Source organism: Cucurbita moschata, unplaced genomic scaffold (assembly GCF_002738365.1).
Source record: "Cucurbita moschata cultivar Rifu unplaced genomic scaffold, Cmos_1.0 Cmo_Scf00017, whole genome shotgun sequence".
NCBI lineage: Eukaryota > Viridiplantae > Streptophyta > Magnoliopsida > Cucurbitales > Cucurbitaceae > Cucurbita > Cucurbita moschata.
In genome coordinates, this window is record NW_019268533.1 from 739,118 (window position 1) to 762,765 (window position 23,648).

At 35.4% G+C, this 23,648-nt stretch overlaps 4 protein-coding genes and 1 non-coding gene across 7 annotated transcripts; all 5 read right to left on the minus strand.

Moving 5' to 3' along the window:
- Positions 1-144: 144 nt before the first annotated feature.
- On the minus strand, positions 145-217 carry TRNAF-GAA. The gene has a single exon. It is a non-coding gene; the product is annotated as a tRNA-Phe (tRNA).
- Positions 218-367: 150 nt separating this feature from the next.
- Positions 368-2,904, minus strand: LOC111455129 (probable L-type lectin-domain containing receptor kinase VII.2). Its single transcript, XM_023096675.1, has one exon. It carries the CDS (start codon positions 2,504-2,506, stop codon positions 470-472), a length of 2,037 nt encoding a protein of 678 aa, XP_022952443.1. The 5' UTR covers positions 2,507-2,904; the 3' UTR covers positions 368-469.
- A 1,563-nt stretch (positions 2,905-4,467) lies between these two features.
- Positions 4,468-5,432, minus strand: LOC111455131. The gene has a single exon (XM_023096676.1). It carries the CDS (start codon positions 5,332-5,334, stop codon positions 4,645-4,647), a length of 690 nt encoding a protein of 229 aa, XP_022952444.1. The 5' UTR covers positions 5,335-5,432; the 3' UTR covers positions 4,468-4,644.
- A 1,488-nt stretch (positions 5,433-6,920) lies between these two features.
- Positions 6,921-8,523, minus strand: LOC111455132. 2 transcript variants are annotated; one of them, XM_023096678.1, is made up of 3 exons: positions 8,439-8,523; positions 7,697-7,913; positions 6,921-7,472 (listed from the first exon to the last, which is right to left on the minus strand). In XM_023096678.1, exons 2-3 carry the CDS (start codon positions 7,866-7,868, stop codon positions 7,189-7,191), a joined length of 456 nt encoding a protein of 151 aa, XP_022952446.1. In that variant the 5' UTR covers positions 7,869-7,913; positions 8,439-8,523; the 3' UTR covers positions 6,921-7,188. The 2 variants fall into 2 exon arrangements, with proteins under 2 accessions (XP_022952446.1, XP_022952445.1); XM_023096677.1 differs by having other exon boundaries at positions 7,697-7,918; positions 8,439-8,522.
- LOC111455128 (two pore calcium channel protein 1A-like) lies at positions 8,230-23,093 on the minus strand. 2 transcript variants are annotated; one of them, XR_002712543.1, is made up of 25 exons: positions 22,856-23,093; positions 21,728-21,871; positions 21,529-21,639; positions 20,762-20,857; positions 19,402-19,532; positions 18,691-18,751; positions 18,352-18,518; positions 17,546-17,651; positions 17,229-17,306; positions 16,089-16,150; positions 15,562-15,634; positions 14,824-14,889; positions 14,581-14,724; positions 14,124-14,181; positions 13,600-13,707; positions 13,422-13,485; positions 12,118-12,286; positions 11,670-11,734; positions 11,314-11,404; positions 10,664-10,750; positions 10,075-10,152; positions 9,276-9,313; positions 9,091-9,186; positions 8,566-8,659; positions 8,230-8,534 (listed from the first exon to the last, which is right to left on the minus strand). XR_002712543.1 is itself a non-coding variant. In XM_023096674.1 (24 exons), exons 1-23 carry the CDS (start codon positions 22,994-22,996, stop codon positions 9,108-9,110), a joined length of 2,217 nt encoding a protein of 738 aa, XP_022952442.1. In that variant the 5' UTR covers positions 22,997-23,093; the 3' UTR covers positions 8,230-8,659; positions 9,091-9,107. The 2 variants fall into 2 exon arrangements, 1 of the variants encoding a protein (XP_022952442.1); XM_023096674.1 differs by having other exon boundaries at positions 8,230-8,659.
- Between the last annotated feature and the right edge of the window lie 555 nt (positions 23,094-23,648).

The following is a 23,648-nucleotide window of genomic DNA, read 5'->3' on the forward strand; positions in this document are numbered from 1 at the left end:
GTTTTTTATTCCAGCCCATTACAGGCCCAATAACTTGATATAGTAGGCCCATTGGGTCAGTTGGTTTTTACTTTTCAGCCCAATAAAGGCCCGTTAACTGATATAGGAGGCCCATTTGCATATAAGAAAAAACAAATAATTTAATGCGGTGAGCGTGGATCGAACACGCGACCTTCAGATCTTCAGTCTGACGCTCTCCCAACTGAGCTATCCCCGCGTTGTTGAATTAGTTTTCATACGTTATTTATATATTTAATGGTTTGCCATATTTTTTACTCGGAACATTGTTTTGTTGTTAAAAATTCTGATATCCAGCCCCTAATTAAAATCGTCGACTCTAGTATCATTATATATATATATATATATATATTTAAAAATGTAACAATTAAGTAAAATAATAAGATGAATTAAAGACAGCATTTATACAGAATTTACAAAACCAACTTGCATCTAAACAATCAAACTTCTACTAGCGGCCAATCCTTAAAATATCCGAATCAACGAGCGATGTTGAAGAGGAAGATGTTTTGATTTGTTCAAACGTTGGATGCTGCTGGCAATGGTTGCCTCCATAAATCTCAGACAGTGTTCTTGTTGATCTTAATCTGTTCAACAATCCATCATTTGAACCATTTCCGTTTCCATTTCCCTCGCACAAAATGCTCACAACTTGTTGCATTGTTGGCCTTGAACCAGCCTCAGGCTGCGCACACAATAACCCCAAACAAACCATTCTCTCCATTTCATCAATCTCATTCCCACCAACTTTCAATCTCTCATCAACTACAAATCCAACCTCATTCCTCTCCATTACCCAATCTATCAACCATGGCTTCCCCTCTTCTATTGCTCTCCTCCCACAAACCACCTCCAAAACCAACACCCCGAACCCAAAAACGTCTGCCTGTGCCGATACTCGACCTGTTCGAACCACCTCTGGTGCCATATACCCAACGGTTCCCATCACTTGAGTTGTGTCTGCCGTTTTCTCATGGGGTTGCATTCGAGCCAACCCAAAGTCTCCTAACTTTGCATTCATGTCCTTGTCGAGTAGCACGTTGTTGGGCTTTATATCTCTATGTAGAACCTTGTAATCCCAACCTTGGTGCAGATATAGCAGCCCAGTGGCTACATCTCTCAAAACCTTCATCCTTTCCCCCCAACTCAGCATTGCATTCTCATCACACTCGAATAGCTTCTTGTCTAGACTTCCATTTTCCATGTAATCATACATTAAGATTAAGCTTCCTTTCTCCTTCTTACACCATCCTATAAGCTTCACAAGATTTCTATGCTGTAATCTTCCCAGGCTTGAAATCTCAGCCACAAACTCCCTCATCCCACTCTCACCTTCAACACAGATTCTCTTCACAGCAACTTTTGATCTCCCTAAGGTCCCTTTATAGACCTTCCCGTTGCGCCCAAACCCAATCACATTGCCTTCTGAGAACCCCTCAGTTGCTTCATAAACATCTTCATAAGCAAACCGATGCGGCCAATATTCTAACTCCCACTCTTCAATTTCATCATCCTTTGGTTTCTTTCGTCCCCTTCTTTTGGTAATTACAACAACAACACTACATAGAATTACAAGTCCAGCACCACCCACAGTTATCCCCAATATGAAAGATATCGACTCGAAAATGGAGCCCAGCTTTTGAGGAGCAAAAGATGGCAAATTCGTTATCACTAAAGCATCAGCAATAGAAAAGTTAGTGGAACTAAAGCTCCAAGATAATATCTTATGGCTTTGAACTAATTGCCCTGTGGCTGCTGTAAATCCCACATACATCTTATCCAAAAGCAATCCAGAAAAATTAACAGACAGAGAAATCAATGGCTTTCTAGGTTTTTTCACTCCCACTTCAGCCATTGTAATATTAAGCAAAGAATCTAGACATTCAATCCAAACCTGATAAGTTTCTCCATTATTGATCTCCAGCTGCTTGAATTCTCCATCATCTGGTCCACTCCAAAACCCTGCTGCAGCGGAAACGGTGGACTGGAGAGAATTCAAATCCACGCCCACATGGTTATCATTGGTGTCATTGAACTCTTGATTTTGGAAAGTGTCGAACTCAACAGCGAAGACATGGTTATTGGGGCTGCCATTATTGGTGAAATTGAAAAGCCCCAAATGCTGAGCCGAGCTGGTGCCATTGATTCCAGTAGAGGGTGTGAAGAGAAAGGCAAATCCATGGCCGGGGAGAAGATTTGGCTGAGGGGTGACAGAAAAGATGAAAGAAGTTGCAAAGGAAAATGAAGAATTGGAGGAAAAGATGGGAATCTTAAAGGGGTAAAGGGCACGGCCGATGGAGAAAGGGGTATCTCTAGTGAGAATAAGAACAGAAGACTCAATTGTGGCGTTGCCGAAGAGCAAAGTATTAGTGGAAGTGAAATTGGTGTTGAAGACGAACTCTGTAGCCGTGACTGAGATGGAAATGGAGATTAGAATTGAAAATACAGCGCAGAAGAAACTGCGTGAAGAAGAAAAAGAAGAAGACATGATCAAAAGAACTGTTTGGATCGGAAGCGGGAGAGAATTTTGAAGAGGACGAAACTGGGAAAAGCAAAGAATTGTTCATAAGCTACAGTAGAGGAATAAATGAGGGATTGACATGGATTCAACCAAAAGGATGAGCGAGTCAAAAAAAGAGGTCGTGAGATTATTGTCAAAGAAGGCATCCATTAATTAGCTGTCCCCATGTTCATTGTCATGGGTAGGGCCATAGGGGCACCCATATGCCATTTGCATCTATTATGAGGGGATAAAACTAATTCTTGTTCGAGTAAGATTAGGAACAATATCTTTGGAAACTCATCATTCATACATACAAAAGTCAATTAAATGCAAACCCAAAAAGGAAATGTTCTTGAAGTTCATGAACACATAAGAGATGAGCAGAGAGAAGCTCAAAGAATTAACAAATGTTCAAAGCAGAGACTAAGCCAAACTGTTATTCCAGACAATCATTTGGCTTACCCATCATCTATATCTTGGCATGTGTACAACAGCTTCCAGTCATAAATCCTTTGGATCTGCCCATTGAATCAATCCATTGGAAAGTTGCACACACAGAATAGGGACAGAGCGTGAGTTTTTTAGCTTCTTTACCTTTACCTTCTCCTTCTCTCACAAATGTCGCTTTTTCATTTTCTCTCACTGCCCTTAACACGGAAAGAGGTTGTTTAGGGCTTCCCCAAAAGGCCTCATACCAATGGAGATAGTATTCCTCACTTATAAATGGTATTCCTCACTTATAAACCTATGATCTTCTACTAAATTAACCAAGGTGGGACTCACTCCCAATAATCCTCAACATAATCCTCAACCAAAGGAAGCTAAGACAAAAGCAGAGAGTCCATAGAAGGCCCTGAAATCACAGATTAACAGATTTGAAAATCGAGCTGTTTTGGCAATGGCTGAAAATAAGGAATAACACCCAGAAACAACCCACCACAAGCAACATCCCAGTCGTACTCGCTGATCATTAGGGTGATGAGCAAAAGAACAGGGGTATGTCTTTTTGTTCTGGTTTATGCCCTTCGTTTTGTCATCTTCGTGGAATTTACTTGCATATATACAGTCTTGATACACATCCCAAGTGGGAACTTCTTCTTCTTCATTTGGGTGGCCTGCGATTTACGCTTTCTTCTTCTTGTGACACATCCCAAGGGTTGATAGGTTTATATGAATTATTACTTTCTCTTCTGTTCTTTATGGAATTGCGCTCGTTTCTCCAGAAGGCTTCTTAATAAGAGATTTACAGTTCTATTTTTTTTTTTTTTTTTTTGTAATGGTTGGAAGAAATACTGGGAATTTACTGGATTTTTTTGAAGAGTGGTCTCAAGTTGTTCTGATGTTCATCACTAAACTACTAACTGGATCCAAAAATATGGTGAAAATGAACGAACAAGGAGCATACCTGGCCTGACTGAGAAGTCAAAAAGTTCTTTCGTTTTGTAAAAAAGGGAAGTCCCCATGGCCTGTGGCAACACAACAAACAATTCAATTAAATGAAAACCCAGAAATGAAAAATGTTCCCTTAGTTGAAGAACATGGTGAAAAATGATTGAACAGTTCAGAGAGATCAGGAAACTGTTTGTCTTTGTAATGAAATGAAGGCCAGAAGGCTTACATCAAGTTGGAGCAAAACAGCCAAGAGCAAAAGGCTGCCATCCTTTTGCAATGAAAAAAGCTTGCAGAGGGGCACTAAGAGATCTTAGAAAAAGTAGAACGAGCCTTGAAGACATAACAGCTTAATATATCATTGCAGAATTCTTTCAAACACCTTATCCGCAGTAAGTTTAGTTTCAATTTCAGCTCCTTTCACCATGCTTGCCCCGGGAAAACGAGTTTTTTCCCCTGAGATAAGATCAAAGGGGTTAGATTGATGGTTTCCCCCCTTGAACTCAGGAGGCAATCTTCAGATAATTGCATCCAAAAGATAAGATATCAATTGTGTTATTCACCAATCATATGGACCTTTAAATTGCAGAACCACATTCCATTATCACATTTCCACAGCCAAACAAAGACAACAGCAACATAATAGAACTTGGCCCAGTTATGAATACCAGAAACCAAGAAAGAATTAAGAGAAGAAAAAAACAGAAGCTAACACCCTATACTATATCCATATATCAAATCAATTTAGCCAATCTGGGAGATGTTCTTGTCCCAGAAACGGAACCAGTCTCCACTTTTCCACCACTCTTCCGTTTTCTTTCAGTGTTGACCTTTTCCCCCCTTGTATTTTCATCGTTAATCTCTCCAACGATCTTCATTACAGATTCACAAACCCCATTGATTTCCGAGCTTCTATCCCTCTTTAATTGATCTCCCTTACTCTCTGCAGCCACTCGATCAAAATCATCTCCCAGCTTCTTCACCAACCTCCTCTTCACAACCCCAGTCTCTTCCTTGTACACGCCAACATCATCATCGTCGTCGTCAAACAGAGCCATAAATCGCCGTCTCTTTGCTGCCATCGGCGCCGGCGGTGGAGATACAGATTTCGACTTCTTGAATTGGCGATCGCCCGCAGCTTCGTCGTCAGGGTTAGATCTCCTTGGCGCAGAGTCCAGCTTAACAACCCTCTCGCGCTCGGCTCGAAGTTTGTGGACATTACCTTCGATTCGACCTTGAAGCCTCAGGCGATTAAAGCTGAGGCCACCCATAGACCAATGAGCCTCGTTTGCCCATGAGAGAAGCGGATCGAGGACCGGCGTAGGTGGATCAATACGCTCGTTGTTGAGCTTGATATCGGTGTAATAGCGTGGACGAGGGAGGCTGCTGCCGTAGAACTTGCCGGGGCCGAGAGGAACCACCATGGTGAAGATTTGTAGAGAAAGTGGAATTAGGATTCGATGAAAATTGTAGAGATGTTTTAGGGTTTATGTAGAGAGGGAATTGGCGGGAAGAGTTGCCTTTGGCGCGAAGGTTATGGCGCCAGAATATATAATGCCTTCGCTTTTACCAACCTATTGATTGATTCACGTATTTGGGAAGTCACGTTACACGCGATGTCCTTTGTATAAGAAACTCCATTGTTATTTTTTTTTCTTTTAAAAATTTTCTTTTTGGTCTTTTAAGATTTTCTTTTATTAATATGCAACTTTTGACCATACAAAAAAAATTAGGTCGAAATTCCTTTTTTTACTGTTGTAAAAATAATATCGTTAAAAAATAGAACTGAATTATGCTTCGTTTGATATTGTCTTTTTTTTTTTTTTTAATACGAACTTTTGTTAATGGACTTTGAATTTCCAATATATGTGACCAAATAGAAACCACTTATCACAAGTTCGTTTATGTCTATTATGATTGATATTACAGTAGAACTGAGGGTTAGTGTCCAAAATTGCCAAAAGTAAGCATCAACTTTTAGGGTTGTTCTTGGATCAGTTGTGTTGATTGAAGAAGCACGTGAAGGAATCTGGAAGCGACCATTGGGACAAACCCACCCGCGAGACACAATTGATTAGTGATAAGATCAAACACAAGCACATATAGAGTTTCGTTCAAACAATATAGCTTCGAGTGTGAAAAGCGATTTTTACTTCCCAACATTAGTGCATCTTGAAACTAAATTTTATTTTGCGTTACTATTGCATCAAGAAATGTCAACCAAGAAATGTCAACCAGATGATCTTAATCACTTAATCACCACTTAATATCATTATTAAGAAGGCTCCTCAAGTTGGGTTATTTAAAACATGGTTTGCTAATGATGTCAGGCAAATGGACATCAATGTAAAAGAAGTATATTTCTTGATGTCATTAATGAATAATACTCCGAATAATTATAATGAGTGATGCATATAAAACCTCAATTATGTTAATCAAGTTGAATTGCTTGAAAGCCATAGCTTAAGTAAACAACTAAATTAGATTAACAACGTCCTAATCCCAACTAATCAGCCAAGTATGAAATTAGTGCAATTATGTATATATACCATTTGGCTACGTTTGAATTTTTTATTATGATTGTATTAAAAGTGGTTATAAATTAATCAAAAAACGGATTTTAAAAAGAAAATTACATTAGATTTTACAAACAAAATTAGAATAAAGTTCAAAACATATACAAATTTAAGCAATTATTAAATTATAATATATAATCTTTAATCAAGATTCATTTACTAAACATGGTAACTGCCCTTTTCAGATTTAAATATAAAATTTACCAAATACCAATTTACTTCATATTCTGAAAGTTGCTTAAAAGCGCTTAGTTGACCCATTTTCATACTGTTTTTTGTAGACATGGCGTAGCAACTTTTCCTTTCCACTTTTCCGTATATCAAATATCAATATGTTATTTCTCTGTCGCATATTGAAACAACAATACTCTTTCACTACTTTAATATGATTTATTTTTCTTTCAAATAAGGAAGCAAAAGAAAAACTAGATTCGTGCCTAAAAGTCACCCAACCAGATAGTACTGCGATATTGTTCTTGACATCCCCGTTGGGCTTTGCACTTCGTTAACATCACATACATAAATTCAGCGATGGCACCTAATCCAGAACTAGAGAAGTTTCTCACACAAGATTGACATGACCCAACTAGATTTTCACAAGACAGAGAGAGAGAGAGAGAGAGAGAGAGAGCATGGACTGCTCTACCCTTTCCAAACTTATTCCATACACTGAAATATAGAGGAAGGATTGTGTTGAGGGCTCTAGAAGCTGAGGTCAAACTTGTCAAAGCACTGGAGGAACCGCAAGGCAGCATCCCTAGCCTTGTCCGGTGGAGGGATGGTGGGAGACAGTGGCTCGTATTCAGCTTGCCACTGAGCGGTGCACATTTCCGTCTCTTTTCCTTCCACTGGAGTGAATGTGAAGGTCACTTTGTACGGATTATACATCTTCATTAGCTCTCCTCCCACCACGTCGTAGCTCACTGATCGACCTGTCTCCACCTTCTCTATCTTCTCCACCGACTCCCCCACGTAGCTTCTCAAGGCTACACGTCTCATCATAATCAATAATAACTCATTTATTACACTACGCTATCACTTTTTTTCCCTTGTAAACAAAGATGTTAGATATCTTGACGGTGTTCAAAATCCACCCAACAAGCAGTGTCTAGAATTGAAGACTAAGAATTCAGCTATGGTTTTCATGGATTTGTATATGGAAACAAAAAATTAAACAAGAATTTCTAGAGAGAGAGAGAGAGAGAGGTACCAGGGCCAAGCTTGAAGAGCCTGAGAGTTCCAGGGCCACCATCTCCTTGAACATATTCAGCTCGAGAAAGCAGCTCAGGATTGATTTTACTGATAACCTCGTTGTCTCTGTACATCTGCCATGCTTTCTCGGCGGGCAGGTTCAATGACACCTCTCCTTTCATGCTCCTCATTTCTTCGTCTCTATGTGACCACCTGGTTTTTGGCTTTCTGCTTACCTTTGCTAGACAGGGAGAATATAAATAAGGAAGCAAGCTGAATGTATAGATGCCTTCTTTCAGAGTCGAGGGAGGAGTGTTTTAATAAACAACCATAATTGACTCCACAGATAAATATATTAAAAAAATTTACTCATCACGCATAAAAATTTTATATGGAAAAATCTCCACTAGAAAAGTTATTCGTCGATAAGACCCTAGCACTCTATTGGAGACGCCTGTAAAATTTTCAATTACAAAATCATGTATAAAATAAACAACAATAATCCAACGTGCGTATGAATTTAAAAAAAAAATGGCCCATTACAAAAGTGGAGATGCTTGATTCCTCACACGTCGCATTATTTTATTACCAGCAATCATCTCGGACTTTGTGAATGGAGTGGTAAACGATGAGGCGAGAGGATTCCATAGTTTAAAAATCAAGAGTACAGTAATCCAACTGAAATCAAACTAGCAGACTGTATAGCTAAGCTCTCTCTCTCTCCTAATGGAGATCAAGTAAATAAAACTTTGGAAAGTCACCTGCTGTCTACGCAGTTCAGATAACAAACTACATTAATGTTCATGCAGACTCCCCATCTTTAAGGTTACCCCCTTCAGAACTATCCACTGACATCAGGATTACAGGAAGTATGATGTGTAGGGATCATTTATACACGTTTTTTTGGTTCATTTGGAATTCTCGCATCACGGGGAACGGACGAACTGAAACTGGGAGCTTCATTTGACGAAAAATTCCTCATCTGCAGATTGTTTACACAGGCACACAAATATATGGTGAGTGTCTGCATGTGCTTGTCACGGAGGGAACATTTACAATTAAATAAGAGCTATTTTCTCATGGAGTAAGTTTGCGTCTTTGGTGCTATTGGTTCTTTGAGTACCGTGATATTTTGTATCTATTCTCCTTTTCCACGTTATTAGGTAACATCAACGTTACCAGATTATCAAATCGATGGGCGCCTAGCAGATAGATGAACCAAACGAAGCACTCGGATTGAAAGATAAAAATAAGTATGAGAGAAATGAATTCTGGCGAATGTGTCTAAATTCTTAACTCTCTTAATGTGTGGAAAATGTAATCAAAATATCAAAAGACAAGTGGGATGATGCAGCAACAATGCAGAGAGCGTTCAACTAATCAATTATTTGGGAACAAGGGTTGGCTGCTAACCTGGAAAAGAAACAGCACTAATCGGAATCCTTATCCAATTCTGCACTCAACATATGATGGAGAAGAATGTCAACTTTGCGACTCCGAGTTTTAGTGCTGGAAAAAACCCATAAAAATTTGTCACGTCAACATTTTCAAGTCAAATGGAGAGGATGGATGCACATTAAAACTACTTATTGTCGTACCCAACAAAACGTCGACGATCCTTTCTACTATCTCCGTCCTGAACCACAGAATTTAGATTCATAAGTACAGTTAGTTGGACCTTCATGTTATCCCACAGTGAAAAAAGCACAAATGTTGGATAAATAGGCAAGTTTAATGATTGTTCCTTTATCCTTCTTTTTTTTCATTGTCATTGTAACCTAAAAGTACCGGTATAAACACAATAAAATGGCAGAACCAGCAACGTTAATCTGAAAAACTAGGAGTGGAGCAGAGGAGGCAATTAAGAAAAGAAAAAAAAAATGTATAAAAGTATAAGATTTTAACATTGTGTGTCTAATTTATCGTCTCTAATTTTTTTAGAATCTGATGGATTAAATATCTTGTGAGTAAGCAGAAACAAAATTTAAAAATTTCAAGGTGTTGATTATGTATATCAAAAAGATAATACTTCAACAGCTAATGTAGATTCGTAGATTAGAATTTTATTGCAAAGGTTTGAGATTTTGTGGATAAATAATCGCAATAACTAAATATATGCACTCAAGCATTCAAAAGAAGAGGCAACAATTTTTCTCCCCAAAACTAATGTCCAGTTGCTAGAATAAAACTTCAGCAATATCAATCAGAAGAAAAACGTACATCTCTAAATCCAAATATTTAGTCTTAGTATATGTGTTTCAATCACATACTTTTTTTTTTCAGTTATAGTAAGAGTTAATATAAATCATTAATTTGCATGAGGTCTCCATTTCTACTATCAATTGAAGTCCAGTAGTTCACAATACCCATCCTTCTCAAGGATCAGAAGATACTGACCTGATCCTGTTCTTCGCCATTTTCTGAAGATTCAATATCCAATTCAGCAAAGAATGCCTCCAAGACAAAGGCTACAACCTGAATCATATCACAATATTTTAAGTTTTTTAATTTGTAATGCCATTATATCAAATATGATATGCTTACAAGCATGCATTCATCATAACTTTGACGAGAACACTGGAAACTTAACTAATAACTGACAATCATGTCAATCACCTTGTAGCGGTGAGTGCAATAAGCCGTTGGTAATTACCAATTAAAGAAGGTTATTTTGGATTTTCTCGTTAGTGGAAAAAAAGAGAAGAAAAGATGAAGTAAAGAACATGAGCCCTCCATTTATTTGAAGTCCAATATTAACATTTCTTTTCAACAGTATCAATCTCCTCGTTATTTATGAAGGTATTGTGTCAATTAAGAAAATAGTCTAGCACGTAAAGGAAAAAAAATTCCTGGTGTAATCAGATTCCGTTTTATTCATTATGCAGCATTTCTCAGCAAGGAAGCCCATTTATTTGCAGCTATCATCATAGTAAAGATGTAAACGATGAGGTAGGGGCATTGCAAAAAAGCACAAAAGCAAACTTACCAAATTTAAGAGCAGCAAAACGGTTATTAGGTAGAAACTGATAAAATAAACGAGGGTCCAAATGCTTCCTGTTAATTCCTTGTAGCTCTGAGAATATAAATATTAAATTCAGTGACAAATTCCAGAAATGGTGGAAAATGAAAATAATTACTTGAAACACAAGGATGAGGCATCTGTGAAATCCAACTTATGAGGCTAGAGTACATATAAATAAATACTACTTCGTATGTCAAGGGATAATCTTATTAGCATAGGACAATGACAACTAGAATAAACGGAATTTTGAAACATCTGATTTTCGTGAAGGGAAAAATTAGTATGACATTGCAGTACCCTTCTATCTTCAGAATTTTTGTTCCAAGATTAAGCTTAATTTCTTTTAGTTTTTGTTTTCCTTCATACTGAACCAAATACCAAAACCGTCAACATTCAATGGACATATCAAGGTATTAATGTTTGAAGAAATTACAAATAAAATTCATTCTAACTATTTGCATATAACATATAATCTAAAGATTTCAATTTTCACTTTTAGATGCATATAACCATACCCCCAAAGGAGAATATAACAGATATACCGCTTTAGGTTTACAGGAGCCAGAAGCCAAAAAAAAAAAAAAAACGAGGAAACTGATAATAAAAGAAGGTACCTGCATCCAGGCTTGCCAGTTTCCCATAACTAGCAAATTGAACAGTGTCACCATGCCATTAGGATAGTCGTTAAAATTGAAAAGTAGGTAGCTGACTCAGTCAAGGAAAATCTAAACAGAAAACGTCCTTCACAAGGACAATACAGAAAAAAGTTAAACTGGTTTCAACAAATTTTCAAAGAAAGCTCCTGCAGCCACAATGAATCCCTATTTAGAAGCCTATAAAAATTCAGAATCCACTATCAAAGTATTTAGAAGTATCTAGCCAAAAAAAAAAAAAAAAAAAAAAAAAAAAAAAAAAAAAAAAAAAAAAGAAGAAGAAGAAGNAGAAAAAGAAGTAAAACATCTAAGGATACTCATCCTCATCCAGATCAGTCTTAGACAAAGTGGCATTTCCAGCATTAACAAGTCCTCCAAAGACCTTTAAAACGATTGAGACAAAAGCAAGGGCATTAGTGAAGACAGCAAAAAGTAAAGATATTTGACTACATTATATTACGATGACTAGAAACATGCACCGAAAATAGTTCAAAATCTAAAGAATTTGAATGACCGACCGACATAAAAAGATACAATTACTAAAGAGTAAAATATATAATAATACAAATCTGGAGACATGATACAAAACTTAGGATTAAAGTTTAGATGATCAAAGTTTATGATCATCTAAGGACCTAAATTAGTCAGTTTATATGTTGCAACAAGATGCAATTTATGACAGGAAAAGCTAATAAAAGTGTATCTTATAAAATTCATTTCATTCTTCTATTTTCATAAATAGTTCATATCGATCAACGTATTTACCTGCACACCAAGTGTGCAATAAAGACAGAGGACACAGAAAATGGTTCCTAGATATGGCATCAAACTAGGGATGAGAGTTAAAAAGGTAGCAAGAAAAGCTCGATATTGCCGGACATGCATTAGGAGCCTTATCAAGCGTAACATTCTTGCTATCAGAAGGTAGCGAATCCTGTAGGCAAAGAAGAGAAAAACAAAATTGTTTATCTTAGCAAGATTAAAAAAGAACAACATGCTATACATTAGAAGAGAAGGTATTATGCTTGATTTTAATAAAGCTGAGTCAATGTAGTATAGAATTCCATGGTTTCACTTCTATAATGTCCATATCCGGTATGAACAAGACTAAAGTTAAATAGTGAGAAAGGATAGACATGTGAAACCCTTTGCTAACAACATGCCCCTATATTAGTTTACAGCCATTTGGATGAACATTCAGCCTATGCAGGGTCTATGTTACCAATACAATGAAAGAGAATCTTATTTCATGTGAGAAAGACAGGTGTTGATTGCTACACGTGTACATTTCTCCAGTTAATTGATACATGCTTCGTTAATCTCAAAACAAGTAGACTTCAATAAACAGATTCCACCACTCTCCCCTCAGACAAATAAAAAACATAGAAAGAAAGAGTGGGCCTAAACTATGATGCAAGCAATGTCAATAATTGATAATACCAAAATATACAGCATGTTCTGATTTAACCATTTTCTTTGATAAAAACTAAATAGTTTTTTATTATGATCTATTTATTTAACTATTTGTGGATATTTGTGATAGCTTGTGCGCACCTAAGCTAATCCTATGAAACAATAATTTGACCCTACAATTTCTGCCATAAAAAAAAAATGCATAATATAAAATATCCTAGGTAGGCGATCAAGATTAGCCATAGTTCGAACTTATTACCTTAAAAACATTTTGGTTATACTACTTTATCACAGTACTTTAATTTTGTGAATCTGTGATAATTAAATATGTAAATGGATCCGGGTAATTACTTTTTCTCCTGAAGGCTTTTTTTCTTTTCTTTTCTTTTTCTTAATGCTTTATGGTCATTTTAACTTCTTGTGGATTCAAAGGATCTAAGGAAGAAGTTGAACAGAAATGCATCATGTACAGTATCTCACCCATCTCTACCGTTATCATTTAACTTTTGAAATGTTAAATCAAAACATAGAAGTTTTAGGCACCAAGCCATCAATTTTTTCACTCATTCCGTAAGGGAATTAGACAGCAAGAGAATATCTTTATGAAAGAATAGAGAACATTTTGGTTTACACAGGATGGACAGAATTACCCTTACCATTCTCCATTTGAAAGAAAAGTTAGTCCACTGGGTGCAACGAAAGTCATAGTTTCTCCAATCACTGTCAAAGTAAAAGTGATACTAAAAAGATTGATAAAGAAAATATTAACACAATGAAAAATAAAAAATTGACCCCCCTCCCCCCCTCTCTCTCACACACACACATACTATTTACCTATAATCCACGTGACAAGGAAATCAAACTGATTTTGGCCATCTCTCCAATAGTTCAAAAATCCAAACGAGTAGATTTTTAGAGCCATTTCAACTACATATATCCAACCTGTTGGGAAAAAAAAAAGATATTTTGTGTAAAATAAGAAAAAGATAACCATGGTAACAATCAATCACATAATTGCTTTCACATAATTGTTCATTGTTGTTGAATTACTTCGTTAGTTGGTTGTTTCGCGAGTAATTTATTCTTACTTAGGGGATTTGCATCCTATTGGATAGTTTCTCGTATAATGCTTTTGAATAATAAAAAAAATCTTCGCTCAAGTTCTATTGGAGTTCAATCTCTTAGATGCTATGTTGCATTGTTTTTTCCTACCCAAAAATGATACAGGTTCTTCAAAGCAAAATAACCATTATTGAAATTTCAACCAGGAATACTTAATAAAAAGAAAATTGTAAGAAGTTGGAAACTACTACATAGTTATTTGAAGAAAATAAAATATTTCCTTATCAAGACCTTACCAAATACAAACTCGAGTTCTTGCCATGCTTTCTGACCTGCATTGTTTGCTATATCAAGCTGAAACACGAATACCAGAAGTTAAATGCCTTATAAGCTGCATTAAAAAAACTTTAATTAAATTGAATGGAGCTGCTACCAATTATTTCGATATTTCTTCAACAAACACATAAATATCAACTAAGATCATCGCTTAATATACTTGTATCAGAATCCAAAACTTAATTGTGCAAACAAAGGAAAATAAAGGTGAAAGTACTTTATATAATTTAGACAAAATCAATTAATCGAATCCTCCATATGATAGCAACATAAATCACAAGAGATGATAAATTCTATGTTTGAAAGATCGAAAAGATTTCCATCCATGATAATGTGACAAAGTTGATTAAATTTCCATTCATGATAACATGACGAAATTAATTACATAAATAAAATTATTATTTAAGCAAGTCTTACAGTTGTTTCAATAATAACAGCAACCAGGTTCAGTATGAGGATAAAAGATACAGCATATCCAAATGTGGGGCTCCGCACAAATGCTTTCAACTTTTTTGAGAAAACTGAATGGTAGATCGAAGGATACCCTTCAAACCATGAAGGCTGCAATCATAGTAATTCCGATGAGCAAATTAAGCCATTATTCATTCTGTCACTCCTCAGTAGTTTCTAAAATTCATGGATAAAACTATAAGGACTTACAATGTCCTCCTTCTGGAACTTCAAGGCTATAGCATTGCAAAGATCAGCGAACTCATTCATATTAATCTACATATGAGGAAGGAATCCAAATAAAATCAAGATAAAGAAAATTATTTTTAATTGCTTATGTGTGTGTGTGTGTGTATTCATGTCAACAAGAAAAACAGCTTAAGGGCCAGGGGTAGAGAGAACCCATCCCCAAAAAGAAGAAAAACCTAGTATGTTCGTCTATGCATGACTGAAGATATAATCCATCAGTATGTTTATTATAATCACAAATTGAATATGCAATCAAGCCTCAGTAATTAACCATAACTGGGGAGACTTTTCATAAGCTTCTTTCAGGGCATAGGTTTCCTATAAGTAAAATTTATTGTTTCAATGGTGTTCCTCTTTTTTTTTTTTTTAAATTGTTCTTCCTTTGTATTTAACCTTAATATGGGAGTCTTTTCGTAAGCTCCTTCAGAGAATAGGTTTTTGTATGCAACTTTTTACCATATCAATAGAAGTTTTTGTTTTTGTTTTTCTTTTTTTTAAATAATAAACAAATAATCTTGCATTCAAGGTCCCGTACCGACACACTTTCACAAATTCAAGTAACTAATGTACCTTAACTTATCACTACCACCCTCATCCAATACTAGCTAGGTTGTAACTTGTAAGGATGAATATAAGTTATTTCGAGAACAAGAATCGAAAAAAATTATTTAGTTTAACAATTTTGAGGAACTAATGTACCTTAAAATCACGACTGTCATCCAGCTCATCAAATATTAACTCATAATCATCCCTTGATACTTTCGGCAAAGACCTGAGCATAAATGTTACAATCTTGAAAATGTAAGACTAGCCAACGGGCAAAAGCTAAAACTAAGATTTCTTCTATACCAGGCAAACTACAAAATTGAAATTGTAGCCTTAGTCTGAAAGATAAAACTCTGTACTATGCCTTTGTATTCACTGCCTACTTCCACATGCAATCAGCGAAAATAAGATGTTACCCACCAATTCTTAGCAGATATGATCATGAAATATGATCATAAGAAGCAAAAATACAAATTTCAGCAGGTGTTTGATCGTAAATTAAAAAATAAATAAATAATAACCAACAGAAAGAATTATAAAAACTTGATAGATACACAGGATGCCACTATGAAGGATTATTAGTTTTTCATCAAGCACTTTTGCAAGTATTTCTGACTTAGCTGTAACAAATGAACTTCCAAAACTGGCAGACGATAGAGAGGTAGAGAAGGTACAAAAACCTGTATCTGTTAAGTTCTTCTAAAAGTGCAAGGCACTGCTCTTTATTGATAAACCCAACGTTCTGTAAAGACATGAGGAGGTAATCAACATGCAGTATCTTCACCATGAACTTTTGAAGAAAACAAGATGTTGGATGGTAACGTGGACCATATTTACCTCGTTATTCTAGTCAACAAATAAAATAGAAAAGGCACAGAACCAACAACTCAAGGTAAAATGGGGACACTCAGCAGAACCTTTATCCACGACAATGCAACATTGAATGATCACATACAAGAATTTTAATAAACCAGCAGGTATGAAGGGTAAACCAAAAACAAATAGCAGCACGGCATCAAATGGGATTTTAATCAAGTCCTCCATTCTCTAAATCAAAATTGACACTACCTAACTTTTTTTTTTTTTTTTTTTTTTTTTTTTTTTTTTTTTTTTTGGGATAACCACTATCTAACCAAGTTTGACGTCATGATACAAGTCCACTACATAAATTAACATTATTATGAACTAAATATTTTCTCAAATGATTACAATCTTTTCAGCTAAACTAAAAAAATGAATTAAGTAGGCCTCTTCTTAAAAACATAACTCTAACTAAGTCATGTCCTTCATTAAAGCTTAGATGATACCCATATGCATATCCCAAAAGGGACATCTTATTATTTTCTTCCAACAACGAAAAACTCTCCATATAGCTCTACCTTCCATAAAATTATCTGCTGAATGTTTTCACCCTGGCTTTTACACGTTGATACCCAATGAAAAAGCATAAGAAACACTATTAGTTTCTATACAACTATCAATAATAATAGCAATGCTCAAATGCTCAAAACTAATACCATCATTTTTCAGTCATTTCTATATAGTTACAAGCCCGACCTATCTTAATTCAGATAATTAAAAACAGTGTCCTCCCCTATCTTAATGTTTTTTTATGTTTAATAGAAAATTTACCAAGAGAAATTTCTAGTACACAAACAAGAAGAAACCAGGAAATAAAAACTGAACAAGAACAAGACAGATACTTGCCCCCAACGTAAAAGTATGACAAGATTCTTTCATCAAAATTAAATAGGATCTATGAGCCACCCATTTAAAACTTTGAAGATGTAAGCTAGATGGTAAGTGGCCACGATTCTTACATTAGTATCCATAAGACCAAAAGCTTTGGCCAATATACTTTTCCTCAAGCGGTCCATCTCGGAAATTTGTTTTGCAAGCTAAAAAATTAATAAACAATAAAAAATAGAAAAAACGTGAGCTTTTGGATCCATATTAAAAAAATAATAAAGTAAGTAAATCAACTTTCGTTGATGAACTACGAATGAAGTAAGTATCTGGAGACGGGAAAAGGATCTGTGGATGAAGCAAGAAACGGGCAGACAAAATTGAGTACTAAAGCCAATTGAAGCCTTCGATAACTATTTGCACTGGCAGAGCATGGTAAAATAGTATTTACCTGACTTTTAAAGCTATCGTATACAACAGCAAGAATCAAGTTTGTAACGAAGTAAACTCCCAACAGCACGTAAAGAACAAAAAAGAGACAATACCAACGAGATGCCCTGTAAAAGACAAGTCAATGTAATGCTTACTTTAGAATGTTGGAGAAACGTCTTTGAACTTGCATTCTTCAGTTAATAACTTCAATAATGCATCAAAAAAATTCTAATATAACTCTTTTACATTTGATGGAAATTAATAACAATGATACTTCATACCACTCATAATTCATTAATTAATGTAACCTTAAAATACCATTAACATCTCAAGGACATGGATTCTATCAAAATCAAGTAAAATTCTATCTCTAGAACTAATATAGTAAACTAGTGGCACTGTGCAATGTTAGCGTTCAAATTGAAAGTTCAAATGATTTGCTACTATTTTGAATATCACAAAATGTATGAATGTATGCTACACCATCATTAAACGGCCACCAACCAGTACAAAATTCAGGAATGTGATAGTGATTGAGAAGGGGGAATAATTTTCCCTCTGATCAGAAAACTGGGATATCCTTGCACATAGCTCTTATACAGTGCTTCTTGCTACCACAGGCAACATAGTTTCCTAAACTTTTATCTTGGATTGTATAGCAGAATGACAAGTTAACAACCATTTCCAAAATTTACAAACTTCAAAGGGTTATCAATTCACTTCAAAAGGAATGAAGAAGAAAACGAATACAAGTCTAACTAATAGAAAAATATATCAATAAAAATCCACTAACAGTGTCTTAATCGTTCTAAATTACCCACTTACTTGTAGGCAGGTATCCAAACATCTGGACTATTGGATGTAGTGAACAAAATAAACATTTGATATAATGTGGCTCCAAAAGAAGTAAATACTATTTTTCCCTGCTGTGTATCCTCAAATATAACATATGCCAACCAGCTGGAAAACAGAAGAAACAGAAGCCCTAGAGCCTGCAAGAAAATGGAAATAACGTAGTAAGAATTGGTATAATAATTGCCATAATATAATGTTAGGCTCAGTTCTTCAACTTTTCGAGCAAAGGAAAATATTAGATGTCATATAGGTATACTGTAAATTCTGCCTAAACAGAGTATTTATTATGCCAAAATTATATATACGAACCAAGACATTCAAGTATGTGCCAAGCATTCCAGCCAGGATGATGATGCTCTCCCGGAGATGCCTAAGGACCAAATGAAATGATTAAATTTGTTGTGTTTTTTTTAAAGTAAACAGTTAAATCATAAATAGATCGACTCCCACCAATAAGGAACACGTATCAGATATCAAGGGAAGAGGTAAATCAAAATCTGAACATTTGAGTTTACATCAGAGCAATTAATGAAGATTAAATGTTAGGGCCCCATCAAAACTTAACCTTTTCCCTCTAATACATTATCTCAAGCCGACTTTCTTCAATCACTAGAAGGAGAGAGTACTATTGATGGTCATTTCAAATATCAAGAGACCCAACAACGGCAAAAATTAATATTACACAGAAATTTTATCTTTAAATGAAATGTATGAAGCTTCCTTGTCTTAAATCTCCTCAACACATCCGACATGTTAAATGCTTGTTTGTATCTTGGATAATTACCTGGCAATTAATATGAGCTAACTAGTCCATGTTAACCCACTAAAATGGCCATCTCGAAACAATCATTTGCCAAGAGTAGTATATGCAAACTCGTTTCTTGGAATTAAATTACTTGCTGATACAAGGGTAGATGAAACAAGCTTCTTTGAATTAGATGCTACAAATATCTTTAAGTACATAAGGTGTGATTCACGTATGACAAGCAAAATAAGAATCTTGTCAAGAAAAAGATATACCTGATATTCATGATGAAAAAGACAACCCTTATATATGGTGCAACTCTGAATGGAAGAGAATCAAAGGCCACTGGCGACAAATATAGGGTATAAATGACAAAATCGGCAACCAAAATAATTGTGCAAACGACCTGGAAAATGGGGAAGATATAGAATCAATTACATAAAAACTACTACACCATAGCCACCAAAACCTGATAGGGTATTGACAATTCATAAGGAAGCGATTCCAATTATTAGAACGTTGACTTGCCTATTCTAGAAAATTCATAAAACTACCTTTAACCAAGGGTACAAGAAAAATATATAGCAATGATTATAATCTTAAGATGAAGTGCGATATAAACAAAATGTATAATTCATAAGATAATAAAATATGATAACCCAACATTTCATCATTTCGGTAGGCTCTGGTTGTATGTTCAAGTTCAACGTATCAAAAATAATTCAGTGGAAGCAATAAATCTTGCATTTCTGCTGAAGCTTTTTAGTCACTTCACAAACTTTTTTCGTTTCCTAGAAGACATCCATCTAATTATTGCTAATCTCTTGTATGGATAACGGTTAGAAACAACGAACCTCCACAATGGTATGATATTATCCACTTTGAACATAAGTTATCATGACTTTACTTTTGGTTTCTCCACAAAGCTTCATTCCAATAGAGATGGTGTTCCTTACTTATAAACCCATGACCTTCCCCTTAATTCGCCAAGGTGGGACAACTCTTCCCAATAATCCTCAACAATCCTCCACTCGAACAAATGCACCATAAACCCTCCCCTAAGGTCTCCTTCTCTGGAACCCTTGGAACAGCTCGTCTCAGTAGTGAGTCACTTCGACTACACCTTCGAGACTCACAACTTCTTTGTTCGACACTTGAGTATTCTATTGACATGATTAAGTTAAGGGCATGGCTTTGATACCATATTAGGAACAACGAACCTCCACAATAGTATAATATTGTCCACTTTGAGCATAAGCTTTCATTGCTTTACTTTTGGTTTCCCCAAAAGGCTTCATTCTAACGGAGATGGTGTCCTTACTTACAAACTCATAATCTCCCCTTAATTAGCCAATGTTGGACTACTCCTCTCAAATCATCAACAATAACTTCCATAAGGAAAGAAAATAATTTATATGTGCACTTTTGACATTAAGGGCATAAGGAAGTTGTCTTTATGATCAAATTACTCGAAACATGAAAAGTGAATGTTTTCCAGTTACCAAGTATCGAGCCTTCAAAATCATTCATAATTCAAATTACTTCAACTTCATTTATAATTCAAATTACTTCAAGTTCATTTAAAGTTCAAACTAATTTAGGATACCTATCAACAAAGAGACGCTGGACAAGTACCTTCAATTGGTTCAAGGGATTTTTCCAATAAAGCTGAGCACCTTCATATGAAATTGGGAAAAAAGTGTGTATCGTGAGTATTATGAGAGTCGTTGCCTGCATTTAGACAGTAGAGATTCAATGAAGAAGACAATGACTAAAGTTGAAAGTGGGAAATAAACAAGACTGAACACTTCACAAGATTAGTTTCTGGATGCATGATGATACTTAGAAATATAGATAATCTGGAAAATTAACATCCATCATTGGTGAAATAGCTTTCCCACTGAATTGTTTGTGAATATCGTATGAGGAAACCAAGAAACTTCATAACCCGTTCAATTAAAACATGAAACAATTAAATATCTCTAAATGACAGATTTCTACATGCAGTGCCATTTAATCTCACACAGCCACTTGTATCGAAGGTTATCTATACATATTACACTTTCAATGAATGAGATTCTGTAAACAGTGGAGTATACAGCATCTACAAGTAGCATTCTCCTGCAAATTATATTTGAGTATATAAAGCATCTCATCCTCCTCCAATATTATAACTCAGTTTTGCTTCCGTGCTTATGTACAGTAGCATTCGTATATATAATTTATAGTAACAAGTACTAGGACGAGTATGCATTGAAACTGCCGTGAGAACGCAGTAACACTATTCTATCACATAATCTATCCTGGAAAAGCCATAACATGAGCAACTCCAACTTGACTGAAGTATAAATAAAAAAAATTTAAAAGATAATAATAACGGAATTTATTTAGTTTTTTCTTACCTCATATATAAGAGATTCAACAGCTGTTAAGTACGGCAATTGCCCAAGAAAGAAATACTCCCTATCATTACAAGAATGTGTCTCGTATTTGGAGGAGCACCACAAAGGTTTCTGTAGATGTTAAGAAATTAAAAAATGAATAAAAACTTCTTTTTACGACTGAAAACAAAAGGAATGTCAAAAAAACGGAAGAACAAACCTCAAAGAAATTTAGAATTATCAGCGCAAAGAAATTTAAGGACCAAAGAAAATCAAATCTAATGAAAATGAAGTAGAGTCTTGCAGCACTCTGAAAGTTTGACTGATCAAGAATTTTCTCGGGTATACCAATGCCATCTTCAGCCTGCAAAATTCATTCTCTATCAGCAATGACAAAAATGTTCCGTTGGCCAAGGTTTAAAGTAAAACTAAATCCTTTTTTCCATAAACTCTATGAGAGAATCCTTGTTTCATCGAAAAGTTAACTGTTATCACACGTTTGTACCATTTCTTGGCATAAAAATAAAGATGAGCACAGACACTAACAAAAAAAAAAGAAGAGCAGAGTCAAGGAAACAAAATAAAGGTAGGGGAGCGCCATTTTAGAAAAACTTCCATTTTGCTCTTTCCATTCTAGCACTTATCAGTTCTCGAATGAATATAGAAAATTATTGAGTTGAACTTGAAAGAACACAAAATTTCTCATTAATAGAGCTTTTTGTTTATTATTATTGTTATTGAGAAAATATAGCAGAGCATATGTAGCCACAAGCAAAATAAGTAGCATATACCTTCAGCTACACTAATGAAACATAGAGACGGCAAACAGAAATTATGCTCAGTTTTGAAAATCTAGAAAAGTAAAACCATCTATTCTCAGAGAGAAAATGATGAGAATTGGAAATAGGATTAGAGCTCAGAGGGAGATAGATTATCGATGAATGTTGAATCTAAAAACAATATATTAAGCTGGAAGTACAGTAAAAATAATCTTCTATGCAACTCGAGTCAACAACAGGAAAAATAATCTTCTGTGCAAAACAACGACCAGTTCCAAGACATTCCACCGCTAAACCACTCCAATACCAAGGTCATTTCTCTATAGTCACAAATCCATATCTGAAAAGGCCAGGCACAAGATAAAGATTCCGCAAACCAAAAATCCGTCAAAACAATCCAAATAAGATTCAAAACTCATCATACTTGAAAGACACAGCTCCAGCAAAAGTAGAGAAACAAGGATCACAATGTTCAGTGAAGTGATAAAAGACCAGAAAACATTTCCATCACCAATGAAAGAAGAAAAAAAAAACGCGCGCGAGAATCAAATGCGGCAAAAGAGTCTAACCAGATCCACAAGAGCAGCTGCTCTTTGGTACGCCGAGCCATAAGCGATGGCATCGGAGCGGCGCCTAAACCTGACATGCGGAATCTGACGTCGAGAGCTGGAGCTACTGCTACCTTCTCCTCCCAGCAGAGATTCCTCCATGTCCTTCGTTGGAGACTTCACAACAAACTGAAACTCACAGCACAGGTAACAAAAGGAGGGAGATGGGAAGTTGGTGAGGGAGCTTCAATTTTGACATGAAATATTAAGAAACTCAATTAATGGACGTTGAATTTTAGAATTTACGGGATTGCCATCTTATTGAAAGGATGGTGACATGGCAGAGACATGTGGCATGCCACGTAATTGGATCCCCGGGATATTAGGGCCGAATTCGGTGTAAGCATCTCCACCACAAACATTTAATTACCTCTGCGACAGGATGAATATTGTAGTGTGATCTTACTTTATAGTTAAATTATAAAAAAGATACAAAAATTTTGATTTATTAATCTTTAAAAAATTACAACATTGTCGTTGACGTATGTTAAATTACTCGGTTGACTATATGGGATATTCAAAATTCAAAATTACTCTGTTAACTATATGGGATATTCGAAATATACGCAGTTTCAATTTTCATTATGATTTATACTCTAATAATAAATTTTTGAAAGTGAATATTTTGTTAAATAATTGATAAATTTGAAGAAATTTAGTGAGTATAATCAATAGCTTGCAAGTTTAGTTGAAAAATATGAAGGTTTGAGTTTATAAGATAAGGACTGGAGTGTTCCAAAAACAAGCTTTTAAG

What these genes read in the sequence shown, in the direction of transcription:
- LOC111455129 (XM_023096675.1), bottom strand. Translation starts at nt 2,506, where the DNA reads ATGTCTTCTTCTTTTTCTTCTTCACGCAGTTTCTTCTGCGCTGTATTT.
- LOC111455131 (XM_023096676.1), bottom strand. Translation starts at nt 5,334, where the DNA reads ATGGTGGTTCCTCTCGGCCCCGGCAAGTTCTACGGCAGCAGCCTCCCT.
- LOC111455132 (XM_023096678.1), bottom strand. Translation starts at nt 7,868, where the DNA reads ATGAGGAGCATGAAAGGAGAGGTGTCATTGAACCTGCCCGCCGAGAAA. An exon ending in GCTCTTCAAGCTTGGCCCTG is followed by an intron (nt 7,473 to 7,696) that starts GTACCTCTCTCT and finishes TGAGACGTGTAG; the next exon opens with CCTTGAGAAGCTACGTGGGG.
- LOC111455128 (XM_023096674.1), bottom strand. Translation starts at nt 22,996, where the DNA reads ATGGAGGAATCTCTGCTGGGAGGAGAAGGTAGCAGTAGCTCCAGCTCT. An exon ending in TTGAATCTCTTATATATGAG is followed by an intron (nt 20,858 to 21,528) that starts GTAAGAAAAAAC and finishes GTCTAAATGCAG; the next exon opens with GCAACGACTCTCATAATACT. An exon ending in ACTGGCAAGCCTGGATGCAG is followed by an intron (nt 10,751 to 11,313) that starts GTACCTTCTTTT and finishes TTATATTCTCAG; the next exon opens with AGCTACAAGGAATTAACAGG.